The sequence below is a fragment of the Nannobrachium achirus genome (genome assembly GCF_963921795.1).
Source record: "Nannobrachium achirus genome assembly, chromosome: 11".
NCBI lineage: Eukaryota > Metazoa > Chordata > Actinopteri > Myctophiformes > Myctophidae > Nannobrachium > Nannobrachium achirus.
Genome location: NC_137820.1, coordinates 22,313,040 through 22,340,802, shown reverse-complemented (window position 1 = coordinate 22,340,802; position 27,763 = coordinate 22,313,040). Strand labels below are relative to the sequence as shown.

General features: G+C 40.4%; 2 protein-coding genes across 3 annotated transcripts; both read right to left on the bottom strand.

Annotated features, from left to right (window-relative positions):
• Nucleotides 1–2,862: 2,862 nt before the first annotated feature.
• Nucleotides 2,863–13,899, bottom strand: prpf18 (PRP18 pre-mRNA processing factor 18 homolog (yeast)). Of its 2 annotated transcripts, XM_080737703.1 has the most exons (11): nucleotides 13,737–13,899; nucleotides 12,479–12,556; nucleotides 10,128–10,232; nucleotides 9,901–10,014; nucleotides 8,685–8,831; nucleotides 8,329–8,400; nucleotides 7,130–7,270; nucleotides 6,678–6,749; nucleotides 6,426–6,581; nucleotides 3,474–3,601; nucleotides 2,863–3,239 (listed from the first exon to the last, which is right to left on the bottom strand). In XM_080737703.1, exons 1-10 carry the CDS (start codon nucleotides 13,800–13,802, stop codon nucleotides 3,518–3,520), a joined length of 1,035 nt encoding a protein of 344 aa, XP_080593829.1. In that variant the 5' UTR covers nucleotides 13,803–13,899; the 3' UTR covers nucleotides 2,863–3,239; nucleotides 3,474–3,517. The 2 variants fall into 2 exon arrangements, with proteins under 2 accessions (XP_080593829.1, XP_080593828.1); XM_080737702.1 differs by having other exon boundaries at nucleotides 2,863–3,601.
• A 1,742-nt stretch (nucleotides 13,900–15,641) lies between these two features.
• Nucleotides 15,642–27,342, bottom strand: sephs1 (selenophosphate synthetase 1). Its single transcript, XM_080736650.1, has 10 exons — nucleotides 27,300–27,342; nucleotides 25,909–26,031; nucleotides 24,733–24,829; nucleotides 24,081–24,184; nucleotides 23,854–23,961; nucleotides 23,291–23,445; nucleotides 21,407–21,497; nucleotides 21,206–21,305; nucleotides 17,480–17,692; nucleotides 15,642–16,965 (listed from the first exon to the last, which is right to left on the bottom strand). The coding sequence occupies exons 2-10, from the start codon at nucleotides 26,002–26,004 to the stop codon at nucleotides 16,751–16,753; spliced, it is 1,179 nt and encodes a 392-aa protein (XP_080592776.1). The 5' UTR covers nucleotides 26,005–26,031; nucleotides 27,300–27,342; the 3' UTR covers nucleotides 15,642–16,750.
• Between the last annotated feature and the right edge of the window lie 421 nt (nucleotides 27,343–27,763).

Below are 27,763 nucleotides of genomic sequence, written 5' to 3'. Positions count from 1 at the left end.
GATTTGTGTTAATGACACGGTATGGATCCCCCACTCAACTCCATATGGGAACAAAGGGACAAGTGAGCAGTCATTCACCAGCTAGCCTAGATCTTATGGCCATTAATGTGGCTCTGCAAGTCTGCATAGATGGCAGGCCAATGCAGAGATAAAAAGAGGAACGGCCGGGCCCCTAATGGCAGGGGTACAGCTTCATTGTTATGAGGAATCACAGGCAGCATTAGAGCAACATAACCCAAATACAGGGCTGATGCCAAGAGAAAGGGACCAGGCCTCAGTTTAGTGTGAAGTACTTTCATAAGCAATTACGCATTGCACAACTTGAAACAAACAGGACAGTCAAGTGGCCCAGAGATGACGGCAGCAATACAGAGATGTAGAGAGAGAGAGAGAGAGACAGAGAGAGAATAGAACAAAATAATACACATATTAAATGAGCCCAATGGTTTTGGGGTTTTGAAGAAACAATACAGAGAGGCCAGCCTTGTCAGGATGGGCAGAAGCTAATATTGAAAAAGAACCATTCTACTGAGGCATATTAGTTATGCCCGATAGGAACAATAAGAAGGGAAACATATGGAAATGGCTTGACCTTGGAAATGGCTTCATGCTTGGAGACTCCATTATGGAGAAATAATTGTCCGTGAAGTTGTTTATTGATTCCCCAGGAATAGATGACTCACACGCCTGAACAAATGCTATTTTTTTTCCACCAACCTCTCTCTCGAGCTGACAATATAATTTGAACTAACATGAATAGATATGTTTGCACACTTGAATTTACTTCACATGCTACAAGTATAGAATGCCACACATTTGTGAAGGGGGTTACTCAAAATATACATTTTTCTGTCATGATCACCCAGTATCTGCAGTCTTTGATAGGCTGCTAAAGAAATCGAAAGAAAACACTAAAAACACATCCTGTCATCCCGTTTTTCCTTCCACATTGTCCCTTCCTTTATTCAATCTCTTCCTTAGACCACAAATCACTCCCTGCACAGCAAAATCTATGGGCCCACTGGAGAGAGGTGTCTTCATGTGTCATGCCCACTGACTCAAATGTGTGATGGGTACAATGTGCCAAGTGTTGCCAGTAGGGGAAGAGGAGAGAGCAGAGGCACAATGTACACACTGTGTCATATACACTGTATTATTCTCTTAACCCATTAAGACCTGAGGCCGATTCAAAAAAATGTATGTTGCTATATCAGTGTCATGGTCCCCCAAAATAATATGTATTTGCCCGCCCATTCCCCCATCTCAAAATATTTTGTTCAATACCATTGGCACTTGTCATATCATTCCCCTAAAAACATAACATCCTGAGTACACAATACATGTATAAATGCAACTGTTATTAACAATCTGGGAGCACATTTCATGGTGGTTTTGTTAGAAATCAAAGTGTCTCGATCTACTGTAAGTTAGCGCTGCCTGGCTTGGTTGACCTTGGTTGAGAGAAAAATAAAACTTTCTGCTCTGAGAGATAACACAACCAACCCACATCCCCACAGTTACGATAAACACACACAAAGAAACTCATTATTCGTTTGAAATTGCATGCAAATAACAGGTTTTGGATAGGATCACTTTTGGCAGCGGGGCCATTAACGGGCTAACCCACCAAGGACATTGAGCGGGATGCTACCACGTTTGAATGCCTTTTTAACTCCTGTTTTAACACCAGTAAGACTCCCTAATCGGGAGATAAGCGCCCGTCACGTCACATACACAAACTTTAGAAGGCAATCGTAGCCAATCAGGAGGGAATATGGGAAATGGGACAGATCCACGATGATGACAGGACTTAAGAGATACTGTGTACCTACTGCTTTGCATGATTTTAGGCCAAGATCTGTAAGAGCAGTGTCCAAAAATGTGTTTCGCAAAAATCGGCCTGATGGTGGCGCTAGAAGAGGGCCATGTGAGAAATCAGGGCTGGAGGTTGTGATTTGCCATCCAAGGAGTGTGTGCAAAGTTTGGCATTGATAGGACCAACGGTGACAGAGATAAGAGTAAGGGCAAAAGTGTGATGTGACGTGACGGAGGAGCTTTTTGAATGCCTTTTTAACTCCCGTTTCAACATAATGTGTCAGATGATGTTACAGTGGGCCTCATATGCATTCATGTACCCGACAGATATTTGGAGATCCTTACAGTGATAGAGCTGCTATTCTTTGTACATGTTGAAAGGAACGCCCCAAAGAATTGTAGAACAGATCCGTAATGGCAGTGCCACCTGACCCTTTGTTCTCTCCAGCTAAAGACTTGACTAGTAGTGACGTGTTCCAGAACTGACACGCACATACAGTGACGTGGGCTGAGGCACCGAGGAACACACTAATAACTACAAGGAGCAGATCAGGTCACCATGGTTACTGAATGCAATAAGGTCAGTGACTCCATTATCATCGTGCAAGGATTTCCATCAGTGGCACAGGTGCCGTGGAGGTTCATCCATAAATGATACTTGACATTACAGGAGACGGATGGATAGGCTTGTTCCTTGATCAGCTATTCTACTTAAATGCATTTCAGTTCTTATTGAGCCACGTCACACGGTATTGCAGAGGTGAGCCTTTATTAGGAGTGTTTTTCCTACAGACACATTTTATAGTGACACCAAATGGATGAGAGAGGATATGCTATAAATAGCCTGGCTCTTCAGCGGGTGGAACAAGGGAACACATTCTTCTGAATTTGAAATAAAATCAATAGGGGCCAAGTAGTACAGTGGGCTCTTGGAAATGGGATTATTTCTCACAGGATCATATAAATAATCTAAAAATAACTCATCATAAAAACATTATTTGATTGCACTAAAATGGAGACAAGTAGGATGATTTGATTAGTTCCAGCTGCTGTTGCAAAGCTTTATTATTGAAACATTGTTTTGACATTTCCACAAAGAGAAGACTTGGATGTAATAAAACTTACAATCAACTTCAGCCTAGCTTCCTTGAGATATTCAATCTTTTTAAAAAGGTCATGTGTACACCATTTTCCTGTACCAAAAGGACATTTCTCCCTGCCTAGAACATAACAACTCAGTAAAAATGGGTAACTCCTTATTTTCCTTTTCCTATTTCCCCTGGGCAGTGTTTCTCAAGCAGTTGTAAACCACAAGCAAGGTTGCAGGATGTTCTGGCAAGTTCAAGGACAAAGAACTACTTCCAACGGGGAATAACATGTTATTTAATATATTGGGTCATGCTTTCATAGTCACTAAAGTCCTGCCCTCGTGTGAAACCAGTTTACACTCATTGCCTCGACTGGTTGCATGGCTGCAACTATCAAAAGTAACTGTGACAGGGGTTCTATTTTTGTCAGACATTGAAAAAGCACCAGAAGTTATTAAAAATGAATGAATGGTTGTCGTCATCACATTTATTAATTAACATCATTGTGATAATGTACTGATAGAATGGGTTCAGCCTGACTCATTGGAACAGTCATGGAAAATCCGGTTGAAATCTTATCACTACAGTTTTGAAAGTCCACGGAGTATATCCTTTTAATTTGTTGCATTGTACTCAACACACTTTGATGGGTCTGTTGTGAAGTGTTTCTGGCAAATAGTCATTAGTCTCTTCATTCCCTGTGGAGAGAAATTAAAGAAAATACATCATTACTTCATCTTCTATATGCATTTCAATTTCAAATTGGACTTAAAGATGTGATGACACGCCCCGAAAAATAACATTATGTTACAGTAGGTCACATGGTCTTTCTACAAACACAGCAGATCCTCTGCACAGAGTGACTGCGTAGTATGTATACTTTGTCCGTCTCACGGGGCCATGCACATAGAAAATAGACGATTAACAAGCTCACAACGCGTCTAGTCCGCAACACGTTGTGAGCTTGTATTTTCTGTCACCACTCACACACACACACACACGTTGTGTTGGGGGGGGGGGTGCTGATTGCTGAACAGTCAACAGTGATACTTCGAGTGCTCCATGGTGGCTCCCAGTGCTTCAAGTGGACGTCATCTGACGTAACCATTGTCTCTAAGGGTTTTCCCATTGAAGTACTTGTCCGTGTTACTCATCATCTTCTGTAACCCTTCACCCAATCAGACATCACGATACCTTGATACACACTATAGTACTAGTGCTAATTTATTTATTTCTAGATAAACTTCTAGCCAATCAGGAAGCAGCATTCATTGGCGACGTCACCATTATAGAGTAAGTCCTTTGAGATCAATGGGGGAGTGGTGCTACTTTCTTTCTTTCTTTCTTACTAGATAAACTTCCAACCAATCAGTGGTGCAAGCTTTAGGATTGGTCAAGCTTCATATGACAATTTGGCTATCAAGACAATAAATAGGCAACCACACTCGCAATTTCCTAGAATTTCATCTTTGACATTGTTCTGGAGCAGGAGCAGAGCGATTACTGAGATAGATAGGCGCAGGGGTCTGTCTGGGGGGTCCCAGGTGAGGAAAGACCCCAACCAACAGTCAGAAAGGTTATTCTGGCTGCTTTAAAAGTGTAATAAATGAACTGAATGTTTTAGAACCTATAAAACAACTATGGAAATCGGACATTAACTGGCTGGCGTACCGTTCTGGGAGGTCCCAAAATAGATGACCGGAATGATCCGGAAAACTTTAGACCCATCATTTTCTCATAGTTTGGACTACCACTTCCCTAAAACACCCAGGATAAAGTTCCTCAAGTCCTAGACTCTTCTCCCTCCTGGCTCACAAACTGTGCAATAAACTCCCCATTAGAGTCAAAAGAACCGCATATTCTCCAATTTTCCACCAAAGACTAACTTCATCAGACCGGCTGAGCCTCTAGCACTTCACTCTCCTTGTATACCTTCTTGCCACTTTTTCTTTCAATTGATCTATTCTACTGGAGATTAGGGCTGCACGATTTTGGGAAAATATCTAATTGCGATTTTTCTGACTAATATTGCGATTGCGATTTGATTCACAATATTTATATATTTATTTTAAGGTAGGATAAGTGTTAGTTTTTTGGTTAAAACAAAACGTTTCTTGTTAAAAGGTTGATATAATAAATTATTTTCACTTCACTACCTTAAGTAAAGCTTCCGTTGAATATTTATTGTGTAATACATTTAAAAAGAAATTGATTATTACTAACTAACTAGGCTAATTGGCAATCATGCAAATGGTTTGATTCAGTTCAGTTATATTTCCAAAAGATTACCTTTTATTTTGCTTTAGCAATATAAAACGTTTTTATATTCAGATAAATCTCAGTATTAATGCCTCTCATTGTTAAGGAATAAAGTACAGTATGTCGCTGCCTTGCTTTCATCAAGGCAAGTTTGTGGAGTTACACGCCCCCCTCAAACTACCCCCAAATAATCTCCTGAATTCTGACTGTCCAATGTTGACAACCCTGGTTCTGGGGACAGAAGAGGGGAGCAACCGTCTGTGCCAAACATCAGATTCACTTTCACTTTCAGCTTACGACAAACGGGAGCATTTAATCTAATGCACAAGGATTTAAGGATGTTATATTTATAATGATTACAAGAACATTCACTACCTGTAGCTTTGGAGTACTCCGTTGGAACGGAAATAAACTTTTACGTGCTGTTAGACAGACAGTGTGATGCCTTGGCTCTTCTGGAGAGTGGAGCAACAACATAATGTCGGCTAATCCGCGGCGCACCACAGTTTGATTTGATCATTGCTTAGTCAATTATGAAGGGATTTCTAGTTTGAGTTCAGGAACACTCTGCTTATTCTGATCACTCACCAAGAGCAACTACTAAATTGGATAGCTATATTTTCAAGTCCGATTACTGACTTGACTATGGATTCTTTATTGATATATCCTGATATATCAATAAAGTTATAGGATTATTTTTGTTTGTTTGGACTGACTTCTTCCCCCCAGAGTTAGTGCATGGAGACGCACATTGACCTTGAGGCACTATGATATGTCTGTGTGATTTTATTGAAATAGATTTATAAAAAGCTCTATCCTCAGAGCTTAACATTTTGTTTTACGACTTTAACCCTAGCATCCACATTCTGGAAGGAACATTAGTCAAAAGACAGTATGTTGTGGTGCGCTGTGAGTTTTTTGGAAAATAGATTTGGTGTAGATGGAAAAAAGCGTCCCAACTCAGGTCTAGTGTAGAGGATTTAAGTGGTTAACGCATTCAATTCAATATAGTTAATTGGAATCTCAGGGAGGTCGACCCGTCGCTTCAGCATAACATCTGGCAAGCTAATAACGTTTTCATTTATAGACCAGAGAGAAAAATAATCAAGTTGGGAATTATCAAGTTATTATTTCCTCAAGACTACACTGGAAAGTGTCAATTTAACTCTCTACCTCTTAACGCTTATATTTATGCACTCTCATAGTTAAATGAACACCCTGTATTTTAGTGTATCTTGTTTAGGGATGGTCTTGGGTTCTCACCTGAATGTATTTTCTCTGTGTCTCATCGTTCAGGACATGTGCCACGTGTTTGGAAAAGATCTTCTCTCGCCCTGTACGAGCATGGATGCCCACCATGGTCACACCGATGGGCCAAGGAGCATTACCGATAGCCATCTGCAGATATGCATCATTTGCCTGGGAAGGAATATACGTGTACGGTATATATAAATTGCATGAGCCCAAAGTCATATGAAACTTCAATTGACATTTTTGTAGTTAGAAATTACTTACCTTGACATATTCTCTTTCCAACATAAATTTGATGATATCAGTGATTGACTCTTTGATGTCAGCTGGTAAACTCTGGAAAAGAATAAAGATTAAATAGATTAAATTAAATAATAATATAAAGTCGCTTTTTTGTTGTAAGCTACTTTGGGTACTAAGAAAGGCGCTATATAAATGTGATGTATTATTACTAAATCATAAGCCTTTAACCAATTCTACTGATCATTACTGCCCATTCTGTTACAGTTTCTGAATAATAAAATACTCTATTGCGCACACTTTTAAATTGGAGCAGAGCGCCAAAATGCAATCTCATATGGACAATATAAGACCTTTAGTTAATCTTAAGTAGTATCCCTCCCAAAGTGCTTAAATCCCTCTAATGTGATTGTGAAGCATTTAAGGTGAGAATTCCCCCTTTTAGGTCGTTTCCTCACTTCCAGTAGAAATGTTACCTTCTTTCTCAGCTTCCTGAAGAGGGGTTTGAGATAGGTCTCAGTTTGTGAGTGAGTGGCGCTCTGCAGCTTTCCCTGAACACTGCGCTTCACATGGTCCTCTCGGCTGTTCAGATCTTTGGCCCAAACACCCAGGAGAAACTACAACACCAGTTGGAATGGAATACAGGAGGAATGTGTTAACAAACAATTTAATGGAAATTGATAAACTGATGTGTAAATTAACCAGTGAATAAAGATGAATTGTTCTGCTTTCTAAATGCCTCTTCCAAAGATAGCCAATTGTTTGACACATCTATTATCAAACAGCTCCCTCTAGTTCCAAAGGCAGTGCATTTACCCAATATGGTGTTACCTTTCCTTGGTGCACGAAGACATATGTCCCTTACCTGTAACACTGGTCTAGTGAACTGCAATTTAAGAACACTGCAACTGCTGCTACTTTTTAATCCCGCTTAATGCAGATGTGCATTATGTACACACCTGCATTTGATTCCAATGTTCTAAACATGTACATACCCCCTCCTACTACATATGCCATCAGTGTATATCATTTATATATAATTCAATGTACCCTTTTCTATCCTACGTTTTTCTTTTCTATCCTGCTCTTACTCTATAGCAGGAGTTCCCAAACTTTTTGGTCTCAGGGCACCCCATAAATATTCGTTTTAATCCGAGGCACCCCTACATTATAATTTTCACTCCCAGCACCTTATATTTATAGCATATCGTCGTTGTCGGTTGGAAACCGTTCGTTTTGTATTTATCATCTAAAATATATACTAAACTAGTGAAAACAGCAGATCTGTAGATCGGCTGTTTTCACTAGTTTTGTGCGACGGTCTTGTAACCTGGAAATACAAGGTTTCTGCCCCCGACAGTGACGATAGTTTAGTGATTATGTTGCGAAGAAAACGTTGAGATAATAGCAACTTTGGGGTTAGAACTGACCCAAAATAACTTTGTACTTCAAGTTTAAAATGATACTAAATATATTTTTAAATGTCCAAATAAATTTCAAATATTATCAAATTATCTCGCGGCACCCCTGGACTGCTGTCGCGGCACCCCAGGGTGCCCCGTCAACCACTTTGAAAACCCCTGCTCTAATAGTATATACCACCACTCTCACAAAAAAATAAACGTAAAGCCTGTAAAGTTGTGATTTGACAATTCTGATGCATTCCGAGTCTTACCCTCAAAACTTGGTAAATGATATCCTGGTCACGATTGTCATCTCCTGTGCCAAGGCAGGTTTTTCCAAGAGCCTATAGGACATTCAAAAAATACGTTGAAATTGAAACTAAAGTAACCCTTGGTATTAGACATTAGACACATACATTTACAGTCTGGGGCGGCAGTGGCTCAGGGGTAGAGAAACCGTCTTAGAACACAGAGGGTTAAAGGCGCTATATAAATGCACCATTTAACATATAGACAGGAGGATTGAATCATGATTCCTAGATTTTAGGAAAACATCTGAATCAGGGTACAAATAAATCAACAGGCTATTCAAATCGTACCCCACACACACACAAACACAGCACTCTACCTCCAGTTCTTCTATGGTTGTATTCTCCTCGTGAACTTTGAGGTCAAACTGTGTGTCTATTTCTCCTGGTACTGTTCCCCCCACGATCTCGTTCAGGTACTGCAGGTCAATCTTGTCCATGGCTGCTTTCAGGTCGTTCCTCAATCCCTAGGAGGACACATGACAGCAGAAAATATCAATATACCAGTCTGTGTTGACTCCAGCGTGATGTTTTCGGTGCCATGTCATCTGCTGGTGCGGTTTAATGTGTTTTATTAAGTCCAGAGTCAATACAGCCATCTAATAGCATATGTTATAGTACTTTGTGCTTCCGTTGTTGACAAGCTTTATGGAGATGCTGATTTCCTTTTCCAACAGGACTTGGCACCTGTCCACTGTGCCAAAACTACTAGAACTTGGTGTACTGACCATAGTATTACTGTGCTTAACTCACTAGCCAACTGGCCTGACCTGAACTCCAGAGAGAATCTTTGTTGTATTTTGAAGAGGAAGGTGTGAGACACTAGTCACAAATACAGAAAATAATCTCCCAAGGGAGACAAAATAAATTAACCTTGAACAAAATGAGCTTAGGGCTGCTATCAAAGCAAACCTGGGCTTCCATAACACCTCAAAAGAGGCACATGCTGATCACATCCATGGCACATTTTGAGATATGGATGTTTGATTTTCATGAGCAGTATACCACTCAAGATTTTTTAAAAGGTCCTAAATATTTAGCTCTATGCACAATGAATAGAGAATATATGAAAGTTTCACTTGTTATATTACAGAAGAAAATGAATTAGAAGGATCTGTATTTTGATTTACTGCTCGAGTTGAAATGGTGTTACTAGTGTTAATACATTTTCACATGTGTGCGTCTTTGAGCCTCCCTCTAATGCTTATTAGAGGGAGAGAATTTCCCACAACAAAACAGCAAATTGCCAGAACGTTAGTAAATCCAGTGAACCACACATCATATCTCCTCCCTTTGCACAATCCTATGCATAAAGGAGAGAAACACTTCAGATCACAACACAAGCAAACAACACTTCCAGGCCAGTTCACCTCAGGATAAATAACACATTTCTAGGCACAGAATGTGTCTGAAAATAGGCAAAGAATAATGAGTAAACCTGGCCCACGGTGTCCACTGTGAAATTTCAGAAGGAAACAGACTAAGACTTCAAAAGGAGCACACCTTGCAGTACAGAATAGTATAATTCATTCATACCTTGTTAACTTCTGGGGCCAGAATCTCAATCTTCCGGAGTCTTTGGAAGGCATCGTAGTCTGACTCTCCAAAAAAACGGACCGGCTCTCCTCGCTCCCTCAGCCGTCGGATGACCTTCACGACCACAGCAATGGGATTATTGGTTTTCATATTTTGTATGATGTGGTTTGAAGATAAACAGAGGAACTGGTGTAGTGGGAAGTTATTCATGTCATATGGTCACTGACCTCCTGCCGTGACAACGTCATCAGAGGCAACTTCTCTTCCGTAAGCTCCAACTCCAACCCTGGATTAGATGTGGTGGCTGGCTCATTTTGCTCCTCCTTATCAGTCTTTAAAACAAAATGGATGAAATGCAGTTAGAGCTCACCTCTGGTTACACAGCATAGAGAATGTCACAATTTCACCAGAGGGTTGCCATTTAAACAAATGATATCGCAAACAAGTGTATTTGTGAAAGTGTGCCGCATTTCATTGAGAGATTACAACATGGAGACTTTAGAAGGTTTTAAGACCTAATCCACTGGTCTGCTCACACATTCAAGTGCTCATCTACTCACCTGTGATGTTTCTATAAAAGCAAGCAGTCTCACAACTTACCAATGAGACCAAACATCCACATTTTCTTAATATCCATATTGTGGCATTGTTTAGCTGTCAGAAAAGAATATAGGACTACCAGTATCTTAGCCATGTGGAAACAGATGTACAGTGTTCAGTACAGTATCAAATACTCCAATAAGGGCATTTCAAATGTGCTTTCAAATGTGCTGCGAGAGCATGCTATCAACGGCACATGCATCTCAGCCCTCTTAGATTGTGGTTTGAAGGACACAATCTAAAACACAAACAAAACACAAACACAAAAAACCCTTGTCATGAAAAGCCTTCCAAATGCACAAAGGACTTTGCTAAAAACAAATACGCTGCGTTTGTAATACTTTTGAAACTCTTTCGCTGAAAACAAAACCGAAATGTCGTTTTCCTCAAGAGCCATTGTTGCAAGGCAATGCAAAACCGGTGACATGAAACCAAGGGAAAACGTAAAGTTGGCAGAGCTACGAAAGCTGCTTCCACATGTGCAACATAAGAAGCACAACTTGATAACCATATTTTTAATAGCAAACATACTGAACATTTCATTATCTCATGCTGAAATCCACACTCTGGCTGTGTCCCATTTGGTTTTTGCATGTTTTTTTCCTTTCCTTTCCCTGTTGCCTTCTGACAAACTATTTGAAATGGCAATAAAATAAAATAGAGCAGACCTGGGTCAAACAGTATTCAATCACAGAGCATTCTTAGCGAGTGTTTCAACCTCATAGAGTACCATAGGGTATTCACAAGATTTGGATCATTCACATACCGTAAATGTTCACTTAAATGTTTACAAAAGACATTGAGATTGATAGTATAATATTTCTGGCAGCACTAACTAACCTATATTAGCCTACACTGCCCTGTTGCCCTCTTGTACCTTTGTGTAACTACAAGCAAGATAAAGAAAAACAAACAAAACAATACAATTTGACCCAGGTTTTAAATACTGTTGAAACATCCACAAATGTATACAATGCACATAGTAGATTCAGCGGCTGATTGCCACCGGCACCAATGCTAATTTGCAAGATCCATTAACAACAATTTGTTGCTATGACAATCATTAGATTAGAACTTTTATTGAATAGGAAAGTTCCCAACTTGTTAATATTTATGTGCACATCCTAGCCAGTCTTTAGATGACTGGTGACCATGGAGAAAGTGCCAAGGAAGGGAAAGCTTTTGGAACACAGTCCATTTGATGGTCCCGCTGTCATGCACTCTGCCAACTACCTTTACTGTACCATCCCATACCTGTCTCTGGGCAGTCTCTTTCTGAACCTACAGGTGCAGGCAGAAGATACAGGTTGAGGAGAAACAGCACCGTCAACTAGGGCTGTCACGATATGACATTTTGCATGACGATTAATTGTCACTCAAATAATTGGCGATTAGCGATTTAATTGTGTTTTTGTCGTTGACAATTACATTTCTATTTTGGCTTTTAGGCTTTGAAGTTGTACATGGTAGATATGACACATAACCTAAATATACAAAGAAATTACTGACATATTTGACAACTTTATACTTAAAAAAATAACATTGATAGTGGAAATAGCCGATCTACAAGCTCACAACGTGAGCTTGTAGATCGGCTATTTCCACTATTTCTGAACATGTTTGTCAATGAATGAACATTTTTCAACATTCACGATTACGACGATTATGACAAAATATTTGCCTTGTAGCTTGTAGATCGGCTATTTCCACTATTTCTGAACATGTTTGTCAATGAATGAACATTTTTCAACATTCACGATTAGACGATTATGTAATAATTGTGACAGCCCTACCGTCAACACAGACACAAACACTGTTTTACACCTCCTGATCAACCCCAAAACTGGTTTTCTATTTGGCCAAAAATGCACAACAACACTAGGCTTAGAGTGTGGTGTAGGAGTGCGTATGCAATATAGTATACAGAGTATACAATTGAATGAGTTACGTAGGATGTTTGTGGAGGTTTCTTCATTACCTTATATCCCGATCTTTTGTAATATTCCTCTTCCTCCTTGCGTGCCAAGTCAGCCCTTTTGAAGTATGTCTTTGAATCCTGAAAAAAGGTAGCTTTTATTTCACTTGAAGCCAAGTACAGTAGTACAAGTGGTCACATAGGCTTAATTTGCAATCATTTTGGGTAGTTTATGGAGTACACACTCAGTAAATAACTCTATATGACAGAACTCATACAGGATAAGCAAGCAAAATTGTGAGTGATAAAACAGAAAAATTACAATTTCCAAATTTGGAAAACTATCAAATTGAATCTGATAAATGGATTTTCTCTCCCGATTGGAACCAGGTGGTCAGGACTCAGGACACATTTTGCATACATCATGTGCAAAATGTACAGTGACAACAAAATAACCCAAGGAGGACCATATTATTATAGCAATAATATGAGAATATAGCGCTTTACATTTTTTATAAAAATAAAAAGGTTTTGAGAAAATTAATTTCACTTCACACAAATGTATAAGTTGTTACAAAATGAATTACTCGGCTGCCTTAAATACATCTATTTTTCGTGCGTGCAATACATTCCATTCTCAACAGTCATGTGTCCCTCCCACGGCCTCCAGGTGGCGCTGTGGATTGATTTACTTGAGATAAGATGAAGCAAAGGGACTACTCCCTTTTTTCGGTGTTTCGCCTTAAACGCTAACATTTAACTTCACTTTAACTATGCCTAAACCTAACTTGACAAACACATTGCCTAGCCTTAACCTCACCGAAATGACAGAAATGATAACCCCAAAACCCTGTCCGCCTGGTAGAAAGACCTGGAAAGAGCAACACTCACTCAAAACAGTGGTGGAAAAAGTGCTCAAATGTTGTAAAAGTATCAATACTTGCGATGTAAAAAAAATACTCTATTATATAACAAGTATGGAATTGAAAACGTAGTCGAGTAAAAGTACAAAGGTATTGGAAACAAAATGTACTCAAAGTACCAAAGGTAGACAGTAGACACTACAGTACTCATTATTTAGAATGTCCCATATAAAATAACATTTGTTAAAAAGCTTTTGAAAATAGATCTACAAGCTTACAAGCTCACAATGATTGTTAGCTTTTAGGTCGGCTATTTTCATATGGTAGAAATGTATATTGAAGTGGTGTTTGTGTCTCTGTCTGTTGCTCTAGTAGTGTAGTGTAGTGCCACGAGCTAAGGCTAAAACCTGGTTAGCTTAGCTAGCTAACGAAAACAATCATGTTTATCGAGCACTCACGTCCACAAGCGATCTATCTTCGATGAGTTTTCTCTTCCTCGCGATTTCAGCCTTCAGTATGTCCATTTCAACAAACGCCTTCGGGCTACTATTTGATTTCAACAACCACAGACTGTAACATTTACCAGTAAGAGGCTGGCAGGCTAGGCTACCAAACAAACAAGAAGAGCTTTAGCCGGAAGTAATGGAAGTAAATGGTTCTGTAAGGCCTTTGTTTTTGGACTTTCAAGATAAAATACTCAAGTGGTTCTCAAACATTTTCATGTTAAGGACCCCCAAATTGACTCTTATTAGCCCGCGGACCCCCATTTGAAAAGATATGCCAGGGACCCCCATAAGAGAAGATTAAGCCACAATTTTTAGCAGTGATTCTCAACCATTTTAATTTCAAGGACCCCCAGTTTGACATGCATTTTAGGCTATGGTATGGACCCCAATTTCTATTCTAAAATCAATGTTAATTTAACTCAGTGTACAAATGTAACCAAATGAACCCGTTAGGGTCCATTTGGTTCCATTTGGTTGGCCTAGTATACATAGCCTATCCAATAATGGTCCATTTGGTTCCTAATTATCATTTAGCTGGGGACTCCCTGGAACTCCCTCAAGGACCCCATAGCCAATGCCACCGTTTCCCAAACAGTGGGTCGGGACCCATTTGTGGGTCGCACCGTCGCAGACAGATTTAGTTTTAGTTTGAATTATTCAAAATATTTTCATTCCCAAAAAAGCTTTTTTTTTTCTTTTACATGAATTAAAAACATTTTTTTCCCCAGTAATTTTTAGAAGAAATCAAAGAAAAATCGAAGAAATTCCATAAATTAGAACAAAAATGTTTAAGAAGTAGTGAAACTAGCCGATCTACAAGGCACGCATTATGAGCTTGTAGATCTGCCGTTCCATAAATTAGAACAAAAATGTTTAAGAAGTAGTGAAACTAGCCGATCTACAAGGCATGCATTATGAGCTTGTAGATCTGCCGTTTTCCCTAGTTTGGGTCCAGGCCAGGCAAACATCTAATTTCTCTTTTGGGTCTTGAGCTAAAAAGTTTGGGAACCAGTGTTTAGGCTTTCTTTTTTGGACTTTCAAGATAAAAGTCCAAAAGTGATTCGTTAAAAGCTTTGTAATTTGAAAGGAAAAACTGTGGGTAGATTAATAGCCTACATCCACAACATTGAGTATTTTATTAGACAAAAGTGGAGCACACACGTGCCCCCCTCACTAAAATGCCTATGAACTGAGAGGGAATGTGTAAAAAAAAACTCTAACAATTGTGCCACTGAAACCTCATGTGTGCCATTGGTTATCCATGTCTGAACAATGCACAATGCAGTGTTGCCAGATGGGAAATGTTGAATTATCGTACCGGAGGCTCAGAATTATCGTATTTGACATGAAACTATCGTACACAGCAAAAAAAGAGAAATCACTCGCGTAAAAACGTAATTTCACCCAAAAGATCGTCTTTAGTGTAAGAAACTACCTTGTTTGAGACTCCTGCGAGACAAAAACGCATCAGATTTGCTGCGTGGAGGCAGGCAACTTCCTGGAGCTTACACAAATAAATGCCTGAAACTGGTATGGAAAGATGCACCCGGTGTTTTTAATGCCTCCAAGTACAGATCTAGTGTCAGATTGACTGATTTCCTGGCTTATTTTGAGAAGCCAAACCAGATCCCAGATCAGCAGCCAGGGAAAATAGTGAATTCACGCTCTTTTTGGTGATATGCCGAAATTATCGTACATTTGGGCATTTTTGGAATTATTGATCGTACATCGTACAGAGGGTCAAATTATCGTACAAATACGATAATTATCGTACATCTGGCAACACTGGCACAATGTAGGAACTGGTGTCAATGTCATTGTACAAACAAACAAAACTCTTCATCCACTGTAAGAGAAAGCAGCTTTATTTATTGTCAAGATGGGATGCTACACCTTTTGATATCCATCTTAGAGACATTTTAGAAAGGTTCTGCCAGTGGAACGTGGACCGTATCATCCCATCACTCAGATAAAAATGTAACCAGCTGTCAATTGGAATCTTCGTAGGCGAGGCCCAATTTATACTTCGTCATACAACTGTCACTAGTTGAAAATCTGTTCTGCCAGTTGCACGGCCGTACGACAAAGAATAAATGTGCTTAAAATCGGATTTTTACAGCCTCTGGGACCTTCAAGAGAACAGAACGCTTTAACAGAAAAAAAGGTTTCCCATTGTGATAACAGTATTGCAAACAATTCTTATGTGCTAAAGCACATTGGGCCTGCATCAATTGTTTTGTATGGAATCAAATTATTAATCAATTATTTAAGTACATGTGATTTGATACATGATCTAATGTATCTATTCGACTGATTTATTAGTTGGGGATGAGGGCAATACAAAATAGTTCAAAGTGAGGAAAAAAAAGAAAAGCAACTCATTCTGGTCGATTTTCAAAGTGTTACAAGGCATCGGTTACAGCAATGAACTAAAACTAGGCTTTAGAACTGTACAAAGTGAATGGACAAACAAAAATGCCATCACATTTGCTTGATGACAGCATGTTTTTTTTAAAAGCACCAAAGAGGCAAGACAGACTTCTTCAGATTCAAATTGAATCAACAGTATCAGATTATCATATTTCTAACCTGAAGCGGCCTGCTAATCAAACGCTTTTTTTTTTTTTAGTTTTTCTTTTTCAGTTAACAAAAAAAGAAGAAAAAATAAAAGTAAAGAAAATACAACAGACACAAAAGGCAAATGGGTTTGGATGCATGTTTCTATTCTTACCAATTGTTAACTTGTGTTGTAGTCTGAGTCCGTTGAGTGACGACGTGCTCTTAAGGTCACTGCCGGGTGCATGGCATTACATTTGGATACACACCAACTCAAGTCTTCTGTATACATACTGTATGTGTATATGTTTTTAAACACTCTGGGATGGTTGTCTAGTTTACGTGTCTAAAAAAAACACCCAGCAGAGGTCTGAGGGGGTCCGGCGGTGTACGATGCGGGGGAGGAAGGATTAGGACGTGGCACCAGGGGTTGGGTTGACATTTTGAGTGGCGGCTTGCGGTGCCACCTCTATGATTCGCGGCTTGTCAATGATGCGGGCTGTGCGGTTGCCTTTCTCCACGATGCCGATGATCCACGCCTGGTGGCCCTCGCCGTATTTGGGAGATTTGATTTCAGCGCAGAAGCGGGCAGCCTGTTCCCGAGGCAGACAGATTAGCAGGCCCCCTACAAGCAAGATGCAGAGTAGAGATGGGTCAGTGACAAGAGATAAGTCTTATGGCAGGGGTCTTCAACGTTTTCAGGCCAGGGACCCCTTAACTGAGAAAGAGATGAACAGGGACCCCCTCTACATATATTGTATAAATGCGTTATGCAGATTTTCTTCGACTTGTTTGACAGCACTGTCATCAGTCTATGTGTATTTTCAGGAATTTAACCACTTAAATTGTCGATATTTTGTAAACTTGACCTTTCACTCTGTACTTGGTCTGCTCTTTTTTTACCTCTACACCAAACCTATTTGCCAAAAATAGCCGATCTACAAGCTCTCAACGCCTCTCAGCACTTGTAGATTTGCTATTTTTGGCTAAAGTTCTCCTCGGAATAGGGATGCGAGGGTTCAAGTAATTTTAAAGAATGATCCTATCACACAAGGATTTGGCAGCCCCCCTGTAGTAACAGGGGGGCCTTGTCTTATGGGAAAGAATATCACCCTGCCAGTTAAGACACAAACACACACCTGATGTTTCGGGGCACGTGCCGTGCATGAGTCCAAACATGTTCCCACATGCCTTGGACACAGCAGCCATTTTGGCGAGGACCGGAAGGTTGTGGATGACGAATGACACCTCGCTTCGCTGTTGTCGCGCAAGCGTCTGTGCGTGGCCCAGGATTCCAAACCCTGTGATGTCTGTGGCTGCGTGCGCATTGAAGGTGTGCATGAGACCGGCCGCTAGGGGATAGGAAAAAACAAGTTACAAAGGCAGGTATTCTATTTTCAGAGCCTAACACCCGAGCGCAACCAAACATAAAATGACTTGTCTTTTAGTTATACTGGATTTCTTTAATCTCCACTAGTCACTCCCTATAACATTTTAGTACATTTTCTATTTGTTGACAAGCTGTTTTTGAGTATATAATAATGAGGTTAATATTACACAGACACGCGATAACATGTCCTTGGTTCGAACTCCCTTTGGTCTGACCACCTAAACCTAACCTTAACCCTAACCTCAGTCAAACTATGCCTAAACCTAACCTTAACCCTAACCTCAGTCAAACTATGTCTAAACCTAACCTTAACCTCAGTAAAACTAAAGCTGGTGAGTACTGTAGCTAACCTGCCGATGCTGACGAGTAGCTAACCTGCCGACGCTGGCGAGTAGCTAACCTGCCGACTGTGTTCGGACCAACGGGAGTTCGAACCATGGGACAGTCCCCAGACACGCAAAGTATAATCAAGGCCTTTACTGTGGTTGACTTTTTCAAGTGGGGATCAATATAGGTTTATCTTACTGTATCTCATCTTGTACTTTTGTGATTTACTATTTGTGTTTTTTGTGTTTTATTTGCTTTTAAAGATGCAGTGCCAAGATTTATTTCCCCCCTAAAACATGTTTATCGGGTATTATGATTATACTAGGAGGAGGATTTTTTCCAAAAGAGTGTACAGAAAGAGTTAAAATTAGGTTTTTATGTGGCCACGCCCACCAGTTCATTTAGTATGCCTGGTTGTTCCGGTGGGTGGTGACCCAGGAGGAAATCCAAAATGCAAAGGGAATACATAATTGCTCATAACAACCACCCCAGGGGGTTTAATGAAGTACTGCATAGGCGATTTTGAGGGGTGTCCTAGGGTGCACGTGCAACCCCTGGCCGCCAGGCGGCCATTTTGATTTTTTTTTTTTTTGTAATGTAACTTTACATCCACTCAGACCGAATACAACAACACCCCCTAGTGGTAGTGATAGAGGCTGGCAGCTCCAGGCAGCCCCCCCCCTCCCCTCCTGATGTGATGTCATATCCACGCGCCAGTATTGAAATTGAAAACAACATCTGTTAAAAATAAAGCATGGAGTTCGAGCTCTTCACTACTATGGACGTGACTACCGGTAGATATTATAATATAGCTGCTTGCCCTGAAACATCACATGGAGAGGATCATTTTGTACCTGACTTTCCTCTACAAAACACAGACCTCAGGCTCTATCAGCCAGGACTCTTGTCTCACTGTGCGTGACTGAACCATTTCCTCCTGACCAGCCCAAGGTAAGACTAAGACAGTCAGATCATGCTTTTATAAACCCTATTATATTAAGCCCAAAATGGTTCTGCCGCCGTGTAGAACCGAACACAGCAGCGGATTATTACCGATGTGATATTCTGTATAGAACACTGGACACACTCATACAACAGCTTGAGGGGCGCTTTTCTGAAAACGATTTTCATATCCTCCAGTGTCTTGCTGATGTTGTAACCTCAGATAGCCCTTCAGAAAAAAGTGTGACAGACGTATGTCAAACATACACTCTTGATGCAGATGTTCTGAAAGCTGAAATCTCTGTAATGACTTCCATGTACAGGGAAGAGAATGTGCGCAAAAAAAAGAAATGGAGGACACGACACTGTTTGAAAAGAAACTTGCTTTTTTTCAAGAGAAGGGAATGCATAATTCTGATTCATTTGGTACATTAAAACACGTCTACACACTGTACCTCACCATACCAGTTACGAGTGCTTCAGCTGAGCGCAGTTTCTCTACTTTGAGACAACTAAAAACGTATTTACGGACAACCATGACTGATAAAAGAGTGTCAGATATAGGCATTTTACAGATTGAGAAAATACACGAAATTAAAGTGCAGAAAATAATTGAAAGGTTTGCAAGTGTCAAAACCCGGAGGCTGCAGTTCATTGTGTAATAAGGATGTGTCTACTATTTGTTTTTGTGAAATGCTTATTTGACACTGTAAATGACTGCTTGATTGCTTGATGAATGATGATTAACTTGATGTTTGGCTTTGCTGCCTCTGTCTGCAAAATAAGTAAATAAATCCTATACTAGACATGCTCATGGTGTCTAGAAAAAGAAGCACCTGTTTTACACTTTTTTTGTTTATATTGTGTTACATTTGGGTACAAAATTAACTGCAGAAATCCGCTAAAACAACATTACAAAACCGCTAATATCCGCAATTTTTTTCGTGCACGCGCGCTGCGCGCGCGTGCATGAGGTAATAGAGGTCGTGCACCCCCCGCTGGAAGAGGCTAGAATCGCCTATGACTGTCAACCTCATAGACACACATGAAAACCAGAAAAAGAACAAAACTATGGCACCACCTCTTTAACCTGATTGAGTTAGCTTTAGCCCATATTTCCCCTCTTCCTTAAAAAGACCTCGCCTTTTGCCAGGCCACAATTATATTCTTAATTATCTTGGCTGGCTTCTTTGCATGTGACAGCAGTTACTTGGTAAATGGAGACAGTTACGGAGATATCTTTCTAATGAAACCTGGCTATATTGTATAGTTTTTTTTTGTTGAAACATAGGAAACCAAACATCTGTCTATCACTTATCTAAATGGGACTCTCCCTCTAGCCAAGTAAGATATTAATATCTCACTTGGCTATTATAATATGAATATCAGCTCCTCTACACCACTTTTAAGTTGTTGGTATCATTATAAAAAAGGGTGTCGCACCAAATTCTGGGCCCTGGGTACAAGGATTCACTGCAGGCCCCCACGAATGTTCTTCATAGGGGGAGGGTGTTTAACGCATTTAGACAGGGAACGCATTATTTTGTGCTTTAACTATTGAAAAATAGCAGATATACAAGCTCACAGCGCATCACCAAGTGCCGTGCTGCGAGCTTGTAGATCTGCTATTTTTTTTAAAGCGTGAAATGTGTGCAAGTCTTTGAATATTTCAAATCCTTCTAAGGCTTTTTGAAAAACCTGTTTCTATGTCAGTGGTGCTCAAACATTTTCACGTGAAGGACAGTTTACAGTTTACAGTTTAGGCATTTAGCAGACGCTTCCAAAGCGACTTACAATAAGCAAATAAACATCACAATAAGAAAACAAGATTAAGTGTCAGTACATCAACAGCAATATAACAAATGTAAATGAATATAAGGACCCCCACAAAAATATGTATTTGGCCTCGGACCCCCATCTCAAAATATTTAGTTCCAGGGACCCCCCAGAAGCAAAATTTGACAAATGTTACAATTGTTCACTTAAAAAATACATATATTCAAAGATTTGCATACATTTTCACGACTTTTCAAAAATAGCAGATGTACAAGCAGCGCGGCACCGAGTGCCACGCTGTGAGCTTGTATATCCGCTGTTTTCCAATAGTTAAAAGTATAGAATAATTAAGGCCCCTCCACCTTGGGCCCTGGTAACTCAGTCCCACTTTTCACCCCCTTGTGAGGCCCCTGTGTGTGTGTGTACGTACCGGTCCTATTGAGTCGAGACATGTTCATCATGGCCTCATGGTAGGCCAGCTCTACATCTTCTTGGGTCACAACCAACTTGATCTTATTCCACTTATCTGGCTGAGAGACAAATCGCAGAGGGACTCGTTAGAAAACACAAACGCCATGTAATCAACTGGAGACAGCACCATCTGAGGCCAAAGTACAGCAGGCAGACTTACAATATCCAACCACTGGTGCACTGCTACTGCCACCTGAGTCCCCAATGGCTTGGTCAACACCAACACATCCCCTGGCACTGCATTGTCTGGCCTAGGATCACATCACATAGCGGTTCAGCGCAGTCTTTTTTTTATAGCAAAATTTGATTTAGTTTTAGTCACAGTCTCTTGTATAAAATTCCATTTAGTTTTAGTCATATTTTAGTAATCTGAAATGTTTGTGTTAGTCTAGTTTTAGTTGGCTAAATATCTACAGTTGATTTTGTAAAAATATTTTGGAAGGCCTTGATGGTGGCGTAAAGCCTGATTTTTCACATGGTTGCATGCTTAAAATAGCCAATCTAGATCTGCTATTTTCAGAGCGTAACACCAGAGCGCAAGCAAACATAAAATGACTTGTCTTTTACCTCTACTGGATCTCTTCTCCACTAGTCCCATTGTAGTCTTAGTTTTAGTCACAGCATAATCACAGCATAATTATTTTTATCTGGTGTAAACCAGATCATTAAAGAGATCATTTTCTGGCGAGACATTCAGGCGACCTAGGCGACCTATTTGCCGATTGGCTGTCCAATGTCACATGGTAACCGAGCTAGTTTCATGATTGGAAGCGGCCCTCCAAACGATGGGATGGGGGGTACTGCATTAGGGCCAATAGCAGGGGACTTTCCCGCTCCTCCAGGCTATGGAATCCTAGACTGGTGTAATTAAATATTTTGTCCAGCAGGGAGCACCATTCCTTCACACTTCACAGGTCAGGCCCTAGAACTCTATGGTCAGGCCCTGTGGTCACACATTTCTGGACACCAATATCTGTGTAACATCCATGCATTTATACAACTGCGAGTCTGCCGCTGCGTGCTTGATTTGGCTGTACACGCTGACTTGTTCATCAGGAAACATGCTCCCTCGTCGATTGGATTTTACAAAACAGACCCGCGTCGTCACATTGAATCCTGTTTAAGAAGAGCTTAAAACACAACTTTCTAATGTTACATTGATGACGTGAGGAACGCTAAAGTCGTCTTGGTTACATAGTAGGCTATGCGAAAATAACAAAGCTCAGAGTCGCAAATTCAATGATCGCTGCATCAGCACACACAAAACACGGGCGTGAGAGAAGTAAATGAATGAAATGGACATCACGTTTAGCCGATTCAACGATTCCAAAAGTCATACGATTGGAAGTTATTGCTACATGCGGCTACATGCGTCTCATGCTGGTTTTGTTAGGCAATAGCCAGGGTCCAGGGAGTGCACAGAATTTTAGAGAGGCATGGGCTGACATTTCTAAAAGGGCCTTTTCATACGGATAAAAGTTAAGGGCTCAAGCCCCTTTTGCTGTATGTGCGCACGTGCCTGGCGACCAGCGCGTCACATTACAGACTTATCATTTCAATCCGTTTCTTTGCAAAAACACATTTCTTTTAGAAAACATTTGTATTCTTGTTTCTCCCAGTGTTATGGTTTTTAATGTGTAAATATAGCACTTTATTATGTGGAAAAACGTGTGTAGGCCTATTTTCCTTTTTTAAATCGCTAAAATAGCGCATTTTTTAACACATTTCCTTAACGGTTAACGGTTAATTAACTGATAAGGCCTGACGGTTATCGGTTAAGAAAAAATCTCCATTTGGCCATCCCTAGACATATAGCCTACAGTAAGTTAGAATATTATGAAATATACATGAGAAAGAACACCAACACTAACATCAACACACCAATACACCAGATTTTAAATTGACTGTGTGTCGATTCTTGTTTTGTTTTCATTTAGTTTTTGTCGACAAAATCAAAATTAGTTCAGCGTTGTTTTTTGTTATAGCAAACTGATCAGGAAAAACGTGAATTTAAGTTAGGAGCTGTGCAGTGAGATGGCCTTACATGATGAACTCGTTGGGTTGGCAGACTGTTGTAGCTACTCCGCCCATCACCACCCAGGGGTTGAGCACCGTCTGGCCTCCGGTTACAGACGTGCCGGCCTCCTCTGACGCATCTTTAAAGCCCTGAATGATCAGTGGCATCACTTTATCCCTCTCCTGCAAGGGACACCGGACAGGGAGAGAACCAATAACGGACACAAATCAATATCCATACAAAAAGATATGCATGTGTGTCGTGTTAGCGCCGCTCACTTCGCACCTGGAGACTAAAAGACTAAAGTTCAGTTCAGTTTATTTTTATTTATAGTGCAATCATCACCCCAAAGGGTCTCTGTACTAAAGCACTATATTGTTTACAAAAATTACCCTAACTTTAATACATCATCATATTATTTAAATAGATAGATAGATAGATACCTTTATTATCCCAAAAATAGGGTGATAAGTAAACATTCCTTTTACTTTATTATAGGCTGGTTATACTTTATTATAGGCTGGTTATTATTATATTTGTGTGGGTTACTCACAGATGTTATTATAGTGGATCCAAAATATTTAGTTTACCTTCTCTGACATTTTGTTGCTGACTCCCAGAAGCATGAGCATATTATCACATTCTGTAACTCCCATGGCATACAGGTCACTTAGAACATTGGCACAAGCTATTCGGCCCTATGAGGAAAGAAAAGGAGGATTAGGGAAGTGAAGAAGTGATACCCAGAGCATTACAGTGATAACCTCCAGTCAGTGTGTGCAATTAAGACCACACATCAATGACAGTAGCTGCATACCATCATGTAGGGGTCATCCACAATGGGATAAATGTAGTCTGTTGTCTGGACCAATGAAAGGCCTCCATGTCTGAGGGGGATAACACAGGTGTCCATACCAATGCCTGCAAGCAACAAAAAAGATTCAATCTTTGCCATAAACATACAAAATGAGCAGACAATAATGTTACCGAAACACATAAAGAGCTAGCCCTGAATGACCATAGCATGTCTGTAACTCTGAGAGTGTTCAAATGGAACCAAATGGACCCTTACGGATCCACTTGGTTCCATTTGTACACTCTCAGAGTTAAGGGGGTCCTTGCAAATAACACATTTGTGCACCACTAGTACTAGTTGGACTCCTAATATGCCATGGTCTCATAGAAAATAAGTGTCACACATAGAACACCTGGATACTTGACATTCAGTAATTGGGTCTTATGATCAAAATAAGATAATTATAATGGCGTGTAAATCTAACATTTCCATGGACAAGACCAAGTCTTGATGACCCCTCATAATACCATTTCCAGTCATATTTTGCTGATCAAAACCTGTGTGTGTGTGTGTGTGTGTGTGTGTGTGTGTGTGTGTGTGTGTGTGTGTGTGTGTGTGTGTCTGTGTGTGTGTGTGTGTGTGTGTGTGTGTGTTTGTTGTGTTGTGGACGTACCCAGTCGGGGCATAACTGCTCCAAGGAACTGTTCATCCTCCTGAAAGTGGTTCTCCTGTAGGGCTTCTAGCAGCTTCTGCAACACCTCTTGCGGCACCTGCAGTCAAAGACGTAAGCCATTTACCATGAGGGGGAGTGGGTTGTTGGCTCATTTACCAATGTTTCAGGGTTGTGCCACGAGCCGCAGGAGAGTGCCAAACAACCCTGAAACAGTGGTAAATCAGCCAACAACCCATGACCTCGAATGGTAAATTGCTTTTCTACCACTTTTTCCATATAAATGAAAGAAAACACAGTTGTAACTTGCAAGGATCTTTAGTTACAATCATTAATTGTTTCAGTGGGCGGGGTCCATAAGCCAACTCAAGGTTGTTGGCCTATTTACCACTGTTTTAAACCAATCAGAATCCAGTATTTGAACACGTGACTAGAAAAAGTGGTAGAAAATAAACTTTTGTTTACATTTTCTACATCCTTGTAGCCTTCCCGTTATCAGCCTGATAGCATAACCTGCAGTGCAGGGACAATGATACAGCAGTGCAGGGACAATGATCCAGAGGCGCAACTTCAGAAAGAAATAGGGGATGGCAAAAAAGAAGTTACCACTTATTGGATCTACAAGCTCTAAATGCGGCACCAAGCGGCGCGTTGAGAGCTTGTAGGTCAACTATTCTCACTATTTGTTTGGTAGCTAAAAGAGAAAATGTTTGAAAACGTTCGCCTATAATCAAATTCCCCAAATCCATGCCACATTTTAAGTGGTTAATTGCGGATCTCCATATAATGGGCATAAAAGAGATTATGTTAGGGATCTCCATATATGGGCATAAAAGGGATTAGTGATGTCAGATACTCAGAGCAGGGATCTCCATATATGGGCATAAAAGGAATTATGTTGGGGATCTCCATATATGGGCATAAAAGGGATTGTATCCCAGATGATGCCCTGTTAGGAGAACCACACTAACATAATCCATATATGGCCAAGACAGATGGCGCGACCTCGCCATTTAGGGCGAGGTCGCCCTTAGGCGTCTTAGCAGGTAAATGGTGCAATATGCATAAAATAATTGAATTTGAGGTTAAATGTGAATACTAGGGGGTGGCAATTGCCATCACCTCATGCCCCAAATGACGCCCCTGCAATGATCCATCAGTGAGAGGCGACACACCCACCTTGCAGCCCGTTCCCTTGAGCTCAGCGAAGCGAGTGAGTCTGAAACTCTTGTCCAGCTCATAGCTCTCAGGGTTAAATGACTCCCTCACAGACATGGCTGGATAAACACTGGGTCTTCACCACTAGAGCAGGAACAGTGACCAGTGCACAGTTGAGACACAGTAAGAAGACATACTGTACATGGAAACCCTTGCTTAAAATGTGGACAAGTTGAGAGGAAAGCTAATGGGCCATGCAAACTGTGGAAAAATATGAACACATTCAAAATAATAGTAAGTAGGCATATATCACTATATAATACCACTATTCTTACAGTAATAGTAACACTATCATTTTAAAATAATAGTATTATTTTAATATTTCCTATGTATTTTCTATGTCATTTTACACAGAGTACTATTATTATTAAGCCCATAACTATTGGGTTTATAGTACTTTATATGGCACTGATCTGAATTCGTGCACAAATATATATTTTTTACACAACTTTGCAAGTGTGCAACCTCAATTCAGGCCAGAGTAACAGATTTCCGATCCACAACATATAAAAACATACACGATTTACGATGTTCATTGATTTACATAAACATCGGCAATGTGATCAATACATCATTATTATAACAAATGTAAACACATGCATAGCATATTGCATAACACGACGGGCGATGAAATCGTCACGCTATTCAACTGATTTACTAGACGGGCCTAGGAGGGGGGCGTTCAAGAGACCCAAGAATGCTGCAAACTTGCGAACAATAACATTTGCACAAAAATACCCTGCATCAAGTCAGTTTTCAGCCTTTCGGACAAACGTCTTATAAAGCTTAACAATCACCACATGGACAGAAACATTCTACTGCATCTAGATTTTAGTTTTTATTTTATTTTATATTAAAAAAATGAACAATCGCAGTTGTCTTTTTTTGTGTGCGCTGCCTGCTAACACTGGGGTTTGCTATGAAACGCTGATCGATGCGTGCGTGATAATGATGAGCATAACAGCATTGCACGACACATAACAGGCAGATAGTGTACAGATCTACCAGTTACATTGATAACAAGTAGAGAATGTGCATTGTGCGCTGTGTGTTCGCGGAGTAACGGCGGCCAGTTGCAACATTACAAGTTAAAGTTGAAGCAGGGAGAGCAACTGAACAAAAATGTCGGCGGGGTAAAAAATTAACCCCTTCCTGCCCCGCGCCATGCGATGTGTGCAAGAACATAGTTCGTATGAATTAAAACACGCCTAAACGTGCGACCTGTGTGCTGTTTACGATCGTGTGTCACATTAGAGACGTTTATAGCGGCTCTACGTGCGGATCTAAGACCAAAGCAGAGTTATATTCTTGCAACATTTCCCCTTTAATTGCTCTCGGCCAGTTTATCTTACCAGTTTCACGTTTGCGGTGGATCCCGATCCTAGAAGAGCGGGGATGCTACCACAATGCATCGGGGAGAAATCGGGAGTCCATGGAGAATGCCTGACGAGAACTGCGACGATTGTATATTACATTTACCCCACCGGGTCGATAATATCCGATGTATGAATTAGTATTACCTGGGGCAATAATGTGTGTACGTTTGATCGCGTTGCAACTTGAAAAAATAAAGTATGTGTTTCTTGATACAAAGAGGAGGGGGAAGAGATCTCAAAGGGTCCTTCGCCTGCACGCTGGTGGCTTACACATCCCCTTTAACGAACTGTGAAGTCTGGCAATAAAAACTCTACAATGGAGTGTACCTTTAATTGAGCATTTTCCCTCCAATTAGGCCCAAAAGGCCAAAATACTGATATATTGCCAACGTATAAAATCAGCTGGGTTACTGATTTACTTGCTTGGTGTACTTTTCATC

Bases quoted from the DNA above. Each gene is read 5' to 3' on its own strand.
- prpf18 (XM_080737702.1), bottom strand. From the start codon at position 13,802: ATGGACATACTGAAGGCTGAAATCGCGAGGAAGAGAAAACTCATCGAA. The intron at 12,557-13,736 runs GTGAGTGCTCGA...ACCTTTTTTCAG, and splicing joins AAGATAGATCGCTTGTGGAC to GATTCAAAGACATACTTCAA. The intron at 6,750-7,129 runs GTAACATTTCTA...ATTCTTTTCCAG, and splicing joins TCAGGAAGCTGAGAAAGAAG to AGTTTACCAGCTGACATCAA.
- sephs1 (XM_080736650.1), bottom strand. From the start codon at position 26,004: ATGTCTGTGAGGGAGTCATTTAACCCTGAGAGCTATGAGCTGGACAAG. The intron at 24,185-24,732 runs GTACGTCCACAA...TGTTGCTTGCAG, and splicing joins AGCAGTTATGCCCCGACTGG to GCATTGGTATGGACACCTGT. The intron at 17,693-21,205 runs GTACGTACACAC...CCTATCCCCTAG, and splicing joins GTCTCGACTCAATAGGACCG to CGGCCGGTCTCATGCACACC.